We start from the raw sequence: 17,177 nt of genomic DNA on the forward strand, positions 1-17,177 counted from the left end.
CATGAATTTCCACTGCTATTGCCTCACCTCATCAAACTACAGCAATAGCATCCTAATGTGTCTCTCTGCGGCCAGGCTCAAGCCCTATTCAATACACCTCCTCACCACTGTGAAGATGATCTTTTAAGAATGCAAACTGACAGGGTGCAGTGGCTTACGCCTGTAATCCCAGCACTTTGGGAGGCCAAGGCAGGTAGATCACCTGAGGTCAGGAGTTGGAGAGCAGTCTGGCTAACATGGCAAAACCCTGTCTCTGCTAAAAATACAAAAATTAGCAAGGCATGGTGACACGTGCCTGTAATCCCAGCTACTTGGGAGGCTGAGGCAGGAGAATTACTTGAACCTGGGAGGCAGAGGTTGCACTGAGCTGAGATCACACCACTACACTCCAGCCTGGGCTACAGAGTGAGACTCCGTCTCAGAAAAAATAAATAAATAAAAAATACAAACGGATCATATCAGCTCCTGCTTAAAATACATCATTAGTTTCCCATAATCTGAGAGGAAGGGTCCCATCCCTTTACCATGGTGCACGTGACCCTCTCCCCTGCCTTCTTCCCAGTCCCCCCACTTGCCAGTACCCGGTGTGCCCTCCAACCCCAGCTGTAAGGAACATGCCTCCCTCCCTTCCCTGCCTTTGTGCAGGCTGTTCCACCACCTGGGACAGCCACATCCCACCCTCCCTGTGAGTTTCCACTTGACCTTTGAGACTGAGCTGGAGCACATCTTCTGGGAAGTTTTCCCACCCTGGAATTGGCTGCATTATATTTCAGTGCTTGAGAAATAGATTGTTAACGTAATCTCATTTTAGTCATCTCAGGTCTTTATACAGTGTTACATTTTTCTGTGAGCCTAACTTCACATATGCTTGTGCTTCTGAACATCCAGTATCTTCATGCTTCCTCCTTGATGACTGCGGCTTCCCAGAATAACCTTTTCCCCTCTGTCTTCCCCAGGCATCTTTCCCACAGCATTACTCTAGCATTTGCATTCTATTTATCTTTATTTCTACTTATTTATCTTTTATTTATTTATTTTCCATTAAACTTAGGGATCCTTCTAGAGAAGGAATTTCTTTGGCTAGGTGTGGTGGCTCACACCCATAATCCCAGCACTTTGGGAGGCCAAGGCGGGTGGACCACCTGAGGTCAGGAGTTCGAGACCAGCCTGGCTAACACGGTGAAACTCCATTTCTACTATAAACAACAAAAAATTAGGCAGGCATGGTGGTGGGCATCTGTAATCCCAGCTACTTGGAAAGTTGAGGCATAAGAGTCTCTTGAACCCGGGAGGTGGAGGGTGCAGTGAGCCAAGATTATGCCACTGCATTCCAGCCTGGGCAACAGAGCAAGACTCTGTCTCAAAAAAAAGAGAAGAAATTTTTGTCCTGTTCATCTTTACACCCTCAGCACCGAAGGCAACAGCACCCAGCATTTTCCCCAACATAGTATCCAGTAAGTGTTTACTAAAGAAATATATCGAAGAATGAATGGATTAATTAATTAACTAATCAGAAGGTGAAGGTAGCCAATGTGTTAATCTAGTGAAATCGTGGTGGATATTTCATTACTTTATTCTTGTTGTACTTGTTATTAATTGATTTATTCTTGTTTATTCTTATTACTTTATAAATTCTTAGACATAATAACTTTCAATGAAAGGCAAACACTTATTCATCCTTTGAGCTCAGGAAGCTGTTGCTATTGCCCCTACCGTGCAAATGAGCTGTGGCAGCCCCATAGGAGAGCTTGGAACTATGAGTGATAAGAGGGCCAGGCCAACAAGGGGTGTAGGGAACATGTGGCCCGATGTTTTTTGATCCATGGCTGTATATTGGAATCTCTGGGGTGTTTCCAAAAATCCTAATGCTTGGATCCCAGCCTTTGACTCTGATAGAATTACCTAGCATGTGGCCTGGGATTCCAACATGCAATCAAGGTGAAAAACTATTGATGTGGAGAAAAACAGAAGGAAACAGCAGGCTGGTTTCCTCCTAAACCTCATGAAGCTGGATGCTGCGTGAGCCCGGCTGGTTACATTAGGAAATGCTGTCTACGCTGCCAGTCCATCCACCCCCTGGCTCTGTTTTGTCCTGCTTTCCCAGAGCGTCCTAACAAAGTAATCGATGCAATGTCCAACCTTGTTTGGAAAAGAGATCTTTCTGTACTTTGGTTGTGAAAAGTGGGGGTTCTGCTGGTGGGGAGTGCAACTTCAGTGGACTTGCAGCAGAGGGGAGGGCAAGAGCAGGTCTCAGCCCCAGCTGCCCCTTCCTCCTAGTATGATTAAGCTCACTGCCGCTCTTCTGTGACGTCTTCCACCTTCAAATTTGTCTTGATATTTGCCTGAAGCTGAGTTTCCCCTTCTTCCTGGAACCCTAAATTTGACAAAGGCACTTCTGCCCCCAAATAAAATATAGGTATATTCTCTTTTTCTCCAGTATGCACCAGGACACGACAGGGTATGCCTGCCTTCTCATTCAGCCAGCCAAGAAATCAGATGCTGGATGGTACACGTTGTCAGCCAAGAACGAAGCCGGCATCGTGTCGTGCACTGCCAGGCTGGATATATATGGTAAGTGTAATGCTGTCAGTTGAACATCTGTATGCAACTGATAGCTTACAAATCTTTCTTTAAAGATAAGTGGGCCGGGCAAGGTGGCTCACGCCTGTAATCCCAGCACTTCGGGAGGCCGAGGCAGGCAGATCACCCGAGGTCAGGAGTTCAAGACCAGCCTGGTCAACATGGTGAAACCCCACCTCCACTAAAAATACAAAAATTAGCCAGGCATGGTGGCACATGCCCGTAATCCCAGCTACTCAGGTAGCTGAGGCAGGAGAATCGCTTGAACCCAGGAGGCAGAAGTTGCAGTGACCCGAGATTGTACCACTGCACTCCAGCCTGGGTAACAGAGAAAGACTCTGCTTCTAAATAAATAAATAAAATAAAGATAGATGGAGTATGCTTCCATAAATGAATTGGGTAGGCTATACTATATTTTAGTGCTTAAGAGATAGATTTTAAAAGTCATCTCATCCTGTTTACCTCAGGGCATTACTTTTACATTTTACTATGAGCTTAACCTTCTTCCAAAAGAGGGCCTCTAATATCAGGAATTACAGCTAGTCCAGAGTTTCCAAGTGCTTGTGCTTCTGAACATCCAATGTTTTCTTGCCATCTCCTTGCTGCTGCGGGCTACCCACTGGAACTTCCCACTACCTGTGATCCCCCGGCAGAATTTTTGACACTCCTTTCATTTATTCATTTAACAAATGTGTATTGCTCCAGTCCCCCAATCAGACGTCTCTAATAATAGAGAGCTGTCCTAATAATGATAATATCAGGTGACATTTGTAGAATGACACATAGGATCCCCTCTCTCTTCCAAAGGCGGGATCCAAAGTGATACCCTTAAATCTCCCAGACCCATGAGATTATTATAATTGTAGTTACCTTCATCTAAGGCTGAAGATCACATGAGAGTAACAACATTGTACAGGCTGTCCCACCACCTGGAACAGCCCGCCCCACCCTCCCTGTGAGTTTCCACTCAACCTTTTAGACTGAGCTGGAGCACGTCTTCTGGGAAGCTCCCTCACACTTGAATTGGCTGTGTTATATATTTAGTGGAAGGCTCAGAGAGGTTAGTGACTACAGCTAGGAAGCAAATCTAGGCCTTTGCATTGTTTCTTTGAACCACATTTCCAATTTTCAAAAGGATCCAAGAAATTGATTTTTATTTATGTATTTGTGTAGTCAATCCTACACTTTTTGACATTAACTGGTATTTTTGGAGACATATTTCTTAACCCAAAAGAGTGTTTCTTTTTTTTTAATCTTTTTTTTAAAAAACATAATTGAAGTCTCACATTCAAAACTGGCTTAACCTGATTAACCAACATAATAAATAAGAGTAGCTCTGTCTATTGCCTGATAGACGTCTCTGTTATTTATGGGTACACAGCAGGTATTCCGTTTGTTTAGTACTATGCAGGAGGGGCTTCAGCCTGCCATTTTCCCTAGGTCTAGTTTTCGGAGAAAATATGTAATTTTCTGGTTATTTTCCCTTATCCTAGGACTTGAGAAGAAATTAAACTGTGAAGGAAGCAGACACTAATGTGCTTTTCCCTGGAAAAATCAGGGGAGAAAGAGGCCAATAGTGATAGGTTCCTTAATCAAGGCTAAGTCCTTAGCCATTTCCCAGTCTTCACCAAGTCAGAAGGCAGTAGGTCTCCAACTGAGAAACTCCCTACCAATAAGCCCTGAAACAGATGACTCTTGTGCCAATCCTGCCCTCCAGTGGCTGAGTTTCCAGGTCACTTTGTCCTGGCTCTCCTCTCCCTTTCATTCCTGTCCTGCTTCCATAGCACCAACGATAGGCAGTGCTGTTTCTTCAGCTGGGACCTAGGATGGAGAAGGCGTGGAGGACTTGGGCTGGAATCAGTTCCCTTCCCCGCCACCACACTTTCTGCCTTTCTGAGGAATGGGGACACGTAGGGCTCCCCTCGCTCTTCTCTCACTTCCTAATCCTAGGAACTGCAGTAGTCCAGTTACGATGTCAGAGAGAGCAGGGAAGGGCTAAGAGATGGAGGGGCTGGGAGGAAAGACTGTGCAAGAGCAGGCCTTACTGAGTGTCTGCTCTTTAGTGAAACTGCTCTAGGTTTGGTCCCCCAGATTTTTATTTTTCCGAATTCACTCAGAGGTATGTAGACTGAAAAACTGAATCAAGATGATGAAATCAACAAAGGACCAATTTCTAAATCGGAATGCTAGAAAGGGGCACAGCTTTCCAGGACCCACAGCATGAGAGTTCCCCACGTAGGGAACACGCTTCTCCACATCAAAGTATCCAGAAACCTAATCAGAAGATTGCCTGGTAATTTCTGAATCAGGAACCACCGCAGAGACTATGAAGTTTGGATGGGTATCTCACTCAGGCCATGTTCAAACCTTAAAGTCATGTCTGCTAAAAACAGCAGCACTTGGTGAACATAGAAACTCTAGCCGGGCGCGGTGGCTCACGCCTGTAATCCCAGCACTTTGGGAGGCCGAGGCGGGCGGATCACAAGGTCAGGAGATCGAGACCACGGTGAAACCTCGTCTCTACTAAAAATACAAAAAAAAAAAAAAAATTAGCCGGGCGCGGTTGTGGGCGCCTGTAGTCCCAGCTACTCGGGAGGCTGAGGCAGGAGAATGGCAGGAACCCGGGAGGCGGAGCTTGCAGTGAGCTGAGATCCGGCCACTGCACTCCAGCCTGGGCGACAGAGCAAGACTCCGTCTCAAAAAAAAAAAAAAAACTCTAATAAATTGTCTTTTGTCCCTGAACCATGGTTGATTGTACCTAAATTACTTTTCAGTCTCCTTGCTGTAACAATAGAACCTGACTGGGGAGATGGGTAGATAAGTAATGGCTGATGAGGGTGATTAGGGTGTGAGGTAGGCACTGCTCAGGTCAAACCCATTGTTTGGCTTTCATTTCTGCAGCTTTCTTATCTCTATCTTTTGAGGTACCCTCTTTGAGAGCCTACAACCCTCTGTACACTGCCCCTAACAGGCCTTCATGGTAGGCTGGTGGAAGGGGATAAGCTTGAGAAATCGCCCTAGTCACTCACTCTTCCATCTTATAGAATTCTTTTTTTTTTTTTTTTTTTGAGATGGAGTCTCGCTCTGTCACTTAGGTGAAGTGGCATGCCTTGGCGTGATCTTGGCTCACTGCAACTGCCACCTCCTGGGTTCAAGTGATTCTCATGCCTCAGCTTCCTGAGTAGCTGGGATTAGAGGTGTACGCCACCATGTCCAGCTCATTTTTGTATTTAGTAGAAACTGGGTTTCACCGTGTTGGCCAGCCTGGTCTTGAACTCCTGAGCTCAAGTGATGTGCCTGCCTCAGCCTCCCAAAGTGCTGGGATTACAGGCATGAGCCACTGTGCCTGGCCCCATCTTAGAGGAATTCTGATCTCTCACTTGTAGGATTCTATTATCTTACTGAATTAGAATCACAGATTTTGGAATTAGGGGCTTAAGACATCGCCAGCACAGTTTCCTTATTCCTGGCAGGGAAGGCTTTATTGTTCTCTTCTACAGATGAGGCAATTCAGACCCAGATATAGTTACATGCTTTACCAAGAATCTGCAGGGAGCATCAGGGTGAGGACCGAATGCGCCTCTGCAGTGTACCTGCTGGACTTCATTCCTTTGATCATAACACATTATTTTGTCCATTTTCCAGCTCAGTGGCACCATCAGATCCCACCGCCCATGTCTGTCCGGCCCAGCGGCAGTCGCTACGGATCTCTCACCAGTAAAGGACTTGACATATTTTCTGCCTTTTCCTCCATGGAAAGCACGATTGTGTATTCATGCTCTTCTCGGAGTGTGGTGGAGAGTGATGAACTTTAAGAATGTCTGGGTGCCTGCTGTGTAACACAGCGGACTGTGGAGGGAGAATGAGAACAAGCCAGACTTGGTGGTTTCCAAACAATCGAAGTTGAGTAAGTTCCCACGCTGCTGGACCTGTGGCAAGGAGTGCTTTGAACAAGTCAGCTAGGGATTCTTGCAGTCTCAGCTGGGGGAGAAAGGTAGGGCCGTGCCTTCTAAAGATTCCAACAGAGATGTGAGAAGATAATACAGATGAACCAAAGATGTCACACAGTTGCCATCCACTGCTTTGGGAAAAAACTAGCATGTTCCCCTGCCCCCTGTTGTGTTAGGGATGTTTAGGTTGCACTAGGAGCAATTAGGAGCAATATGCCTGGGCTGAGAGGAGTTAGGCAGTAGTGACCTTAGGATATAACTAACTCACCAAACAATGCCAAGGAGAAAGGTGGGGAGGTCACCATCGCCTTTCATCGATTACATGTATAGCAGTAGTTTTGGTGAATTCACTAAATCAGCTTCCACTTAGCATTAGGAGGTCATGCCATACAACTCACGTATGCAGACAGACACTTTTGATTTGCATATCCTGGGTGTACTGAGCCACATAATAAGGTGTCAAAATGTGCTTGAGAGTCCAAAAACTCACTGAAACAGTTGATATTGCACAGTGCACTTGTTTTGTGGCCAAAACATGGCCTTACCAGCTTGTCTGCACCATTTTCTTTTGGGTGGTGACTGTTTTTTTCTGACTTTGCATATCCCTAGACACTAGAACTAAAGGATTGTTAATAAGCCAATCAGAAAGAAATCCTCTGCGGGGTCACTTTAAAAACTACTAGCTTCAACTGCCACTTACAAAATGTGCAAGAGTCATCATTTACCCACAAAATACACCTCACGCGCTCCTACCCCTCTCCCCAAAAGTCTGAAAGTGCGGGAGGAAGTAAGAGATACAAACAAGGAGAGGAAATGATGGGAGAGTGTTGTTTTTGTCACTTGCCCCAGCAGAGCAGTGGTTTTGGAAGGAGAGGTCTTTAATCGCTTTGAAATGCTTTGAGATCATTAGTCAAATTGCATTTTCTATGTAGAAAATATTCTGCTAAGTGGAAAAGTTGGGGGAAAGGGGAATATGCATCTTTATTCTAATCACCAATTCAAACCCTGCCTCTTAAGGAATTTTTAGACTTAAGTTCACTGTGATATCCCTAGTGCCTAGAAGAGTACCTAGCACAAAGTAGACATTCAATAAATATTTGCTGGATGAATGAATCTTCTATTATTATGTCTATTATAAGATAGCCTAATCTTATATTCTGCAGGAGTATACCACCCACACACCAGTCCAAACACTGCCCTGGGAACGCTCATGATAGCACAGTTTGCTCTAGGCTGTCCAGGGAAATGAATTGCAGGTGTCTGTTACCAATTCCCTGTGCTCGAATCTCTGATGCTGTCTGTGCCAAGCACCCCCAGCTGGCATTGTATTTGTGTGACCAGATAGTAACTGCTTAGAAAGGCTTGAAACTTTCTTCACTTCAAGGCAAGGATTTCCAGCATAAAAATAAATTCATTCACTTGAGAAATCATTTGTATGTCTACTCTGTATGAGATGCTGTGCTAGATACTGAGGCAGATATAAAGATATGAATAAGTCACAGTCCCTGCCCTCAGAGAGCTCACAACCTACTAGAGAAGGTAATATTTGAGGCATGCAGAATGCTGTCTCTTGAAGCAAAGTAGAAGTTTCTAGTGCTCTTCGTTCTATTTTTTCATAACTTTAAAAATATTTTCAATCTTTATTTCTTAATAAAACAAAATGCCATAGGTTACATCCCCAAGCAATAACTATTTCAATTATTCAGCAGGATTATTAGATTCTGTTTTTTAATGTATTCAGTAACAGTAATGCAATATAGGCACCCTTAATGGAATAGAATGCATTTCATATGGAATCCAGTAAAATATTGTTTCCATATTGACTTCTGTTATGAGATCTCTTATAAACAAAGAGCACTTTTTTTCTTTCTTTCTTTCTTTTTTTTTTTTTTTTTTTTAATGGAGTCTTGCTGTCACCCAGGCTTCAGTGCAATGCCACAATCTTGGCTTACTGCAACCTCCGCCTCCCAGGTTCCAGCGATTCTCCTGCCTCAGCCTCCCAAGTAGCTGGGATTACAGGCACGCAACACCACGCCCGGCTAATTTTTGTATTTTTTGTAGAGACGGGGGTTTCGCTGTGTTGGCCAGGCTGGTCTCGAACTCCTGACCTCAAGTGATCCACCCACCTCAGCCTCCCAAAGTGCTGGGATTACAGGCGTAAGCCACCGTGTCCAGCTTAAAGAGCACTTTCTAACTCCAGGACTGCTTCTAGATTGTACACTAGACCTCCCCATCACACCTACTTCTGTAAACCCTAGATAGTTCTCCCATGAAAGGATGTTCCTCATCTCAGTGTCTTAGCTTTCTGAATTTTTTCTCTCGCCTTTAGTGTTCAACAGAGAACTAGGATAAATATTACATTTGGCCACTAGATGGCACTGTCTCACTCCCAAATATTAACAGGCCTAACAATTCCAGAAATTTGAGCTATTAGATTATATTAAAGCAGGGTTTCCCAACCTCAAGGGTACTGACACTTTGGACTGGATAATTCTTTGTTATGGCGGACTGTCCTGTGCATTGTAGAATGTTTAGCAGCATCCCTGGCCTTACCCACTAGTTGTTCTTCCCCAAGTTGTGGCAGCCCAAAATGTCTCCAGACATGGCCATATGTTCCCTAAAAGGCAGAATACCCCTTTGTTGAGAACCACTGTGTCAAACAAATCAGGGCCCTGCTTTAAGAATTCCACTAGAATTCAACCCAGCACGATGACTCATGCCTGTAATTCCGGCACTTTGGGAGGCCCAGGCAGGAGGATCGCTTGAGCCCAAGAGTTCGAGGCCAGCCTAAGCAAATAGCAAGACTCTATCTCTACAAAATATTAACTTTAAAAAAAGAATCCAATTAGAATTCAATTACAATGAGGAATATTTGAATAAAAATTTTAGTTCCATTGGATGTTTGTTTTCAACATATCCAAAATCAGATTCATCTTCCCTTTATAAATCATTCCTTAATCAGTTTAATGATTTCTGTTAATGGCACCATCAACGTTCTTCATAATTCTAATAAGAAACATCCAAGTCAGTTTTTGCTTCCTCTACCCTATCAATGGACAAGTCCTGCTAATTCTACTTCTATCATTCTTCTTATAGTCAGGAGTTTCTTCCTTTCCCCTGCAGTGCTCCAGTTCAGACTTCCATTACTTCCTTCATTTGCACTCAATAATAGTCGTGTTGTTTGTTTGTTTGTTTGTTTGTTTTTGAGATGGAGTCTTGCTCTGTCACCCAGCCTGGAGTGCAGTGGTACAGTCTTGGCTCACTGCAACCTCTGCCTCCCGGGTTCAAGCAATTCTCCTGCCTCAACCTCCCGAGTAGCTGGGAATACAGACGTGAGCCATCACACACAACTAATTTTTGTATTTTTAGTAGAGACGGGGTTTCACCATATTGGCCAAGCTGGTCTTGAACTCCTGACCTCAAGTGATATGCCTGCCTTGGCCTCCCAAAGTGCTGGGATTACAGGCATGAGCCACCAGGTCCGGCCACTTGACCTCAATATTTCTGACTTCAGCCATAACGTACTCCTTCTGGTCTCCCTGCCTCTAGTCCTGCTGTTTCTCCCTACTCAATAACTGCTCCAGTTATATTAATATTATTTCAAGTGTTCAAACCCCTAATGGCTACCTGGAGCCAACTCAGGTACCAGCTGACCTGCCCTGTGTTACCCTAATATGATCCCAAAGCTTTTCATCCGTTACTCAGAAAACGTACCCAACACAGCAGCAAACCACACACAAGACCCCGCTTTCCAGCCACATGCCTTTCTTCTGCTTCTGCCTGGAAGGTTCTCCTCAGTCTCCACCTACGGAAGCCTTATCAGTTCCTTCAAGTCCATCTCAAATGCCATTACCTCTGATATATTTTAGGATCTCCTAAAATAGAACCAAATATATCTCCAACCAAATAGAATTCTACTTTCTTCGAAGACTTATACAAAATTCCTTGAGTCTGGAGGAAGAAAAGATTACTTTCTACAGTGTTTTTTTGTTTGTTTGTTTTTGAGACAGAGTCTCACTCTGTCGCCCAGGCTGGGGTGCAGGAGTGTGATCTCACTCATTGCAACATCTGCCTCCTAGGGTTCAAGCAATTCTCATGCCTCAGCCTCCCGAGATAGCTGGGATTGCAGGCACCCCCCACCATGCCCGGCTAATTTTTGTGATTTTAGTAGAGACGGGGTTTCACCATGTTAGCCAAGCCGGTCTCGAACTCCTGACCTCAAGCAATCCACCAGCCTTAGTCTCCCAAAGTGCTGGGACTACAGGTATGAGCCACTGCACCTGGCCTCTACAGTGTTTTGTACAGAACACAGCCTCTGTGTACCTGCCTGCCCTCCCTCTTGCACTAGCCCACTCTTGTTTGCATTAGGTTTTGGCTACTTGTTGGTACGGACTGTGTCAGGTGTTTGTCTTCATGCCTTATATAGAGTAGTCACTCAATAAATATTTACCGACCTAAATGGAATTTTAAATCATATATAAGTAAGTTTATTTCTATATAAAGTGTATTCAGTCTAAGCAATGATTGTTAACCTTTCCTGCACATTAAAATCTCCTGGGGAGATTTTTAAAAAATCTCAACACCCAGGCCATTTCTCAAATCAACTGAATCAATAGCCCTGGGGTTGTGACACAGGCATCAGTAGTTTTTAAAGCTTCCCAGGTGATTCCGATGAGCAACCAAGGTTGAGAAGAATCATTTCATTACCATGATTTGATTATAGAACTTACCTGTAAAAGTCTGAAGGGATGCAGATGGCACAAAACTGTAGTGCTGGAATCCATGAGGAAGGTACTGCCCTGGTTACACGTGCAGTATGTGCCCGGAAAATAGAAATAAGCACACACACTGGCTTTTACAACATTGGCTTTATTAGACCCTACTATTTTGTGCTACATTCGTTAGACATGCAGCATTCATGAAACCCCCAAAGGAAGCTCAGAAACCTGCAAAAAATGGACCAAGGAAAGAAGGAAAGTTGATGCAATTTGCCTCGCCATTTATTTCAAAAATCTATGCAGATCCCATGAGCACCCTTCTCTTCAAGCAACTGAAGGGCTTTTCATAACTTAACTAGTCATGGCATTGGGGATCAGAGGGAAAAATGGAGAAAGAAAATGCACCGTTTAAACCAAAACTGCCTTTCTGAGATATATCACTCTTCACCAAACTAAGGATTTACTCAGAATTTCCAAATAGCAGAACTGGTTTAAATGCATCCTTCTCTTTTTATTCATCACTTAACTTTTGTAGGCATTCAATAAGAAAACATGGTCAATAGACAAGCAGCAAGTAGACTTAGGGCCCTGAAGGACACGTACCCGGAAGAATCATTCCCAGAGGAGTCAAAAGATGACTTTGGTAAGGACGGTCTCACCTGCATAATCCTCAAATGATAAACGGGTTGTGATCCACATACTCATTTGTAAAGTGGTTGTTTAAAACTGAGACTATATTTCCTTATACACATATCACCCAACGCTAGATTCCCAAGTGAATCCAGAGAACCCCGTCTAATTCATGACTGATTATAGCACAGAAATACCTCCTTTTACTGCATCTCACTTCACTGTGCTTCGCAGATACTGCAGTTTTTACAAATTGAACGTCGGTAGCAACCCTGCGAGAACATGTGCTCTCACTGCCTGTTTCTGTGTCACATTTTGGTAATTCTGGCAACAATTCAAAATTTCAACATTATGATGTAGTTATGGTGATCTGTTTTCAGGGATCTTCGATGTTGCTATTATAATTGCTTTGGGGCACCAAGAACTGCACCCACAGAAGGCAGCAAATTCAATCGCTACATGTTCTGTGTGTTCTGACAGCTCTACCAACTGGCTGTTCCCACATCTCTCTCCCTCTGCTTGGGCCTCCCTAGTCCCTGAGACTCTGCAATATTGAAATTAGGACAATTAATAACCCTACATTGGCCTCTAACTGTTCAAGTGAAAGAAAGAGTAGTACGTCTCTCACTTTAAATCAAAAGCTAGAAATGATTGAGCTTTGAGAGGAAGACACGTCAAAAGCTGAGCTAGGCCACAAGCTAGACCTCTTGTGCCTGTTAACCAAGTTGTGAATGCAACGGAAAAGTTCTTGAAGGAAGTAAATGCTACTCCAGTGAACACAAAAATGATAAGAAAGCAAAACAGCCTTATTGCTGATATGGAGAAAGTTTGAGTGGTCTGGATAGAAGATCAAAGCAGTCACAACATTCGCATAAGCCAAAGCCTAGTCAGAGCAAAGTCCTAATTCTCTTCAATTCTGTGAAGGCTGAGCGAGGTGAGAAAGCTGCAGAAGAAAAGTTGGAAGTAACGCCAGGCGTGAGGCTCACGCCTGTAATCCCAGCACTTTGGGAGGCCAAGGTGGGTAGATCACGAAGTCAGGAGATCGAGAATATCCTGGTTAACATGGTGAAACCCCGTCTCCACTAAAAATACAAAAAATTAGCCAGGCGTGGAGGCAGGCGCCTATAGTCCCAGCTACTTGGGAGGCTGAGGCAGGAGAATGGTGTGAATCCGGGAGGCGGAGCTTGCAGTGAGCTGAGATCGTGCCACCGCACTCCAGCCTGGGCGACAGAGCAAGACTCCGTCTCAAAAAAATAAAATAACATGAAATAAAATAAGAAAAGCTGAAAGCGAGCAGAGGTGGGTTCATGAGGTTTAAGGAAAGATGCCATCTCCATAACCTTAAAGCGCAAGGCAAAGCAGCTAGTGCTGACGTAGAAGCTGCAGCAAGTTATCCAGAAGATCTAGCTAAGATCATTGATGAAGGTGGCTACACTAAACAACAGATATTCAATGTAGATGAAACAGCCTTGTATTGAAAGAAGATGCCGTCTGCGACTTTCCTAGTTAGAGAGGAGAAGTCAGTGCCTGGCTTCCAAGCTTCGAAGGACAGGCCTACTCTCTCATTAGGGGCTAATGCTGCTGGTGACTTTAGGTTGAAACCAATGCTTATTTACCATTCTGAAAATCCTAGGGCCCTTAAGAATTGTGCTAAATCTACTTTGCCTGTGTTCTATAAATGGAACAACAAAGCCTGGTTGACAGCACATCCGTTTACAGTGTGATTGACTGAATATTGTAAGGCCACTGTTGAGACTGAGAAAAAAAGTTTCCTTTGAAAATATTACTGCTCATTGACAATGCACCTGGTCACCCAAGAGCTCTGATGGACACGTACAAGAAGATTAATGTTGCTTTCACACCTGCTAATACAACATCCATTCTTGATCCAGCCCATGGATCAAGGAGTCATTTTGACTCCCAAGTTTTATTATTTAAGAAACACATTTCTTAAGGCTATAGTTGCCATAGACACTGATTCCTCAGATGGATCTGGGCAAAGTACATTGAAAAGCTTCTGGAAAGACTTTACCATTCTAGATGCCATTAAGAACATTCATGATTCATGGGAGGTCAAAATATCAACATGAACAGGAGTTTGGAAGAATTTGATTCCAACCCTCATGGATGACCAAGAGGTTCAAGACTTGAATGGAACATGTCACTGCAGATGGACAGAAATAGCAAGAGAACTAGAATTAGAAGTGGAGCCTGAAGATGGGGCTGAATTGCTGCTATCCCATGATCAAACTTGAACAGATCAGAAGTTGCTTCTTATGGCTGAGCAAAGAAAGTGGTTTCTTGAAATGAAAACTACTGCTGGTGGAGATGCTATGAACATTGTTGAAATAACAACAAACAATTTAGAGTATAACATAAACTTTGTTGATAAAGGAGCAGCAGGATTTGAGAGGATTGGTTCTAATTTTGAAGGAAGTTGTACTGTGGGTGAAGTACTATTAAACAGCATTGCATGCTGCAGAGAAATCATTTATGAAAGGAAAAGTCGATCAATGCAGCAAACTTCACTGTTATTTGAGGAAATTGGCACAGCCACTGTAACATTCAGCAACCACCACCCTGATCAGTCAGCAGTCGTCAACATCAAGACAAGACCCTCTGACAGCAAAAAGATTATGAGTCTGTGAAGACTCAGATTACTGTTAGCATTTTTTTTTAGCAGTAAAGTTTTTTTGGTTGGTTCATTGCTGTTGTTGCTATTGTTGTTCAGACAGAGTCTGGCTCTGTCACCCAGGTCGGAGTGCTGTGGTGTCATCTCTGCTCACTGCAACCTCTGCCTCCCAGGCTCAAGCCATCCTCCCACCTCAGCCTCTCGAGTAGCTGGGACTACAGGCTCTCACCACAGTACCTAGCTAAATTTTTTAAGTTTTTGTAGATCCAGGGTCTCACTGTGTTGCCCAAGCTGGTCTCAAACTCCTGGGCTCAAGCGATCCTCCCGCTTAGGCCTCTCAGAGTGCTGGGATTACAGGTATGAGCCACCGTGCCCTGTCAAAGTATTCTTTAATTAGGGTATGTACATTGTTTTTTAGACACAGTGCTATTGCACACTTAATAGACTACAGTATAAACGTAACTTTTATATGCACTGAGAAAGCAATAAAGTTATGTGACTTGCTTTATTGTCTGCAGCAGAGCTCTCAGTATCTCCAAGGCATACCTGTACCTATTACACTAGATTGGGTTATGGTCCCCAGAACAGGGAACCAGACAAAGCAGTGAATAAGAGAAGAAAGACTATTTCCTCCTCTTTTTTGGTGCCTGTGATGTGTCAGAGCTAGAGTGTCTATGATCCTTTCTGCATCTAGCCTTCATTCTGTGTTTTTCTCCCAGGTGCCCTGTGCCCCATGTTCTATAATCTCACTGCTCTAACTTGTCCCATCTCATCCCTTCCCCAAGGCCTGCCAGGGTCCTTCCTGCTCCACAATGACCTAACTCCAGTTCCATGCATCCTGGCTTGGTATCCAGAAGAAAGCAGTCCAACTGAACAAATTCTAAATGCCCAAGAGTCTTTTAACTTCACAGAGGTGCTACATTTTTAAAATCAATTGCTTTCTCCCTCCCATCAACTTCTGTTTAATAAAATTGCTGGCAGAATTTTTTAGAAAATCAAGCTGTGAGGGGAAATAGCGGAAACTGACTCAGACACCCGAAGTGTTCCTGCTGATCACAGCCTCTTCCTTTCTTCCTTCTCCTCCACGTGCTCCCAAAGTACCTTCCAAGCTGGGACCTTGAGTTTATTTGCATATGGGCTATTAATAAGTTGGTTGTAAACTCAAAACTGCCAGGGAAACCATAAATGTAGGCAAATTTACTCATAACAGCCTTTATTCAGGGTCCCTTCCAGGGTCCTTGGGTAACCTGCATTGAAAATATTTCCACTAATGGTTGAGTTGAAAATCAACATGCCTTATCAGTAGATGAACAGTTACTTAGACTTCAATAGAGTCAAAGTCCTTTTAATCACTAATAGGTTTTTCTTGTTTTAAGTGGATCAATATTTCAGAAAGTTCATTACTGAAGCATTGCTTGAAGAATGCCAAGCATCTTCTAAACTTTGACAATGCAGTGGTCATCAGTATGCTAAAAAGTTGCTAATATCATGTTTTTAAAAATCTGTGCAGTGCAAAAAAAATTGCCTATTTGCTAAAAATATGTTTGCCTCTTATTTCTGTCTAATTATATTAGTTAGCATACTTGGTATTATAGAGCCGTAAACAAGCTGCCTTTGGTTAATATGTGCATAATAGCCACTTCAAATTCCGAAGAGAAATAGCCTTGAACTTGAAATAAATAAAGAAAAAGCACACTTTTCAATCCTCTGAGAATTGTGTCATAAATGCTGAGAGTATTGAAAATGGCTGTACTGCTATAGACACTAATTTGCTAGGTGATTTTAACATATAAATGAATAGAAACTGTTTCGCTAATAAAAAAATTAAAATATTTCAACATTATTTGACAATAGTATTTTAAGGCTGAAATAAATGTACATTTTTCTTTAAAACGTAGAAAGTAGTTATAGTTTCCAGGTTTAAAGATTACTTTTTGATAATGAATGAACCAATTTTTTTTTTTCGTAGAACTGATAAGAGCAGATACTACACTTGGTCTTAGCTAAAAGGTCAAGAAGCAATTGGACCAATTCTTTTTCTGTTTTGTTTTTTTCTTTTTTTGAGATGGAGTCTTGCTGTATTGCCCAGGCTGGAGTGCAGTGGCGCGATCTCAGCTCACTGCAACCTCCACCTCCAGAGTTCAAGCAATTCTCCTGCCTCAGTCTCCCGAATTTTTAAATGTGCAAATGTATTTGATTTCTTTTTTTTTTTTTTTTTTTTTTTGAGACAGTGTCTCACTGTATTGCCCAGGCTGGAGTGCAATGGCACAGTCTCAACTCACTGCAACCTCTGCCTCTTAGGTTCAAGAGATTCTCATGCCTCAGCCTCCCAAGTAGCTGGGATTACAGGGATATGCCACCACGCCCTTCTAATTTTTTTTTGTATTTTTGGTAAAGATGGGGTTTTGCCATGTTGGCCAGGCTGGTCTCCAACTCCTAACCTCAGGTAATCCACCCACCTTGGCCTCCCAAAGTTCTGGGATTACAGGTGTGAGCCACTGCCCTGGGCCTTACTTGACATTTAAAAGTAATTTTTATAAACAATTCTTATTTATATTGCATAAATTACTACATGTGTTATAACCTGGTTAAAATATTTCTGGAGCAACAGAAAGATAACTGGATTTTGATTTTCATTCTTAAATGCTTCTTAACTGAAAACAAAGA

The 17,177-nt window shown here is 43.2% G+C and overlaps 1 protein-coding gene across 6 annotated transcripts in view; it reads left to right on the forward strand.

Annotated features, from left to right (window-relative positions):
• MYPN (myopalladin) overlaps positions 1 to 7,957 on the forward strand; it is a 123,922-nt gene extending 115,965 nt beyond the window's left edge. For all 6 annotated transcript variants that reach the window (XM_009214835.4, XM_017962998.3, XM_009214834.4 and 3 more), the window contains 2 exons: positions 2,438 to 2,571; positions 6,226 to 7,957. In XM_009214835.4, the coding sequence (XP_009213099.2) occupies positions 2,438 to 2,571; positions 6,226 to 6,395 (304 nt within the window). In that variant the 3' untranslated portion in view covers positions 6,396 to 7,957. The remainder of the gene's footprint in view (positions 1 to 2,437; positions 2,572 to 6,225) is intronic.
• Positions 7,958 to 17,177: the final 9,220 nt, after the last annotated feature.

This window comes from Papio anubis, chromosome 11, assembly GCF_008728515.1.
Source record: "Papio anubis isolate 15944 chromosome 11, Panubis1.0, whole genome shotgun sequence".
Taxonomy (NCBI): Eukaryota; Metazoa; Chordata; class Mammalia; order Primates; family Cercopithecidae; genus Papio; species Papio anubis.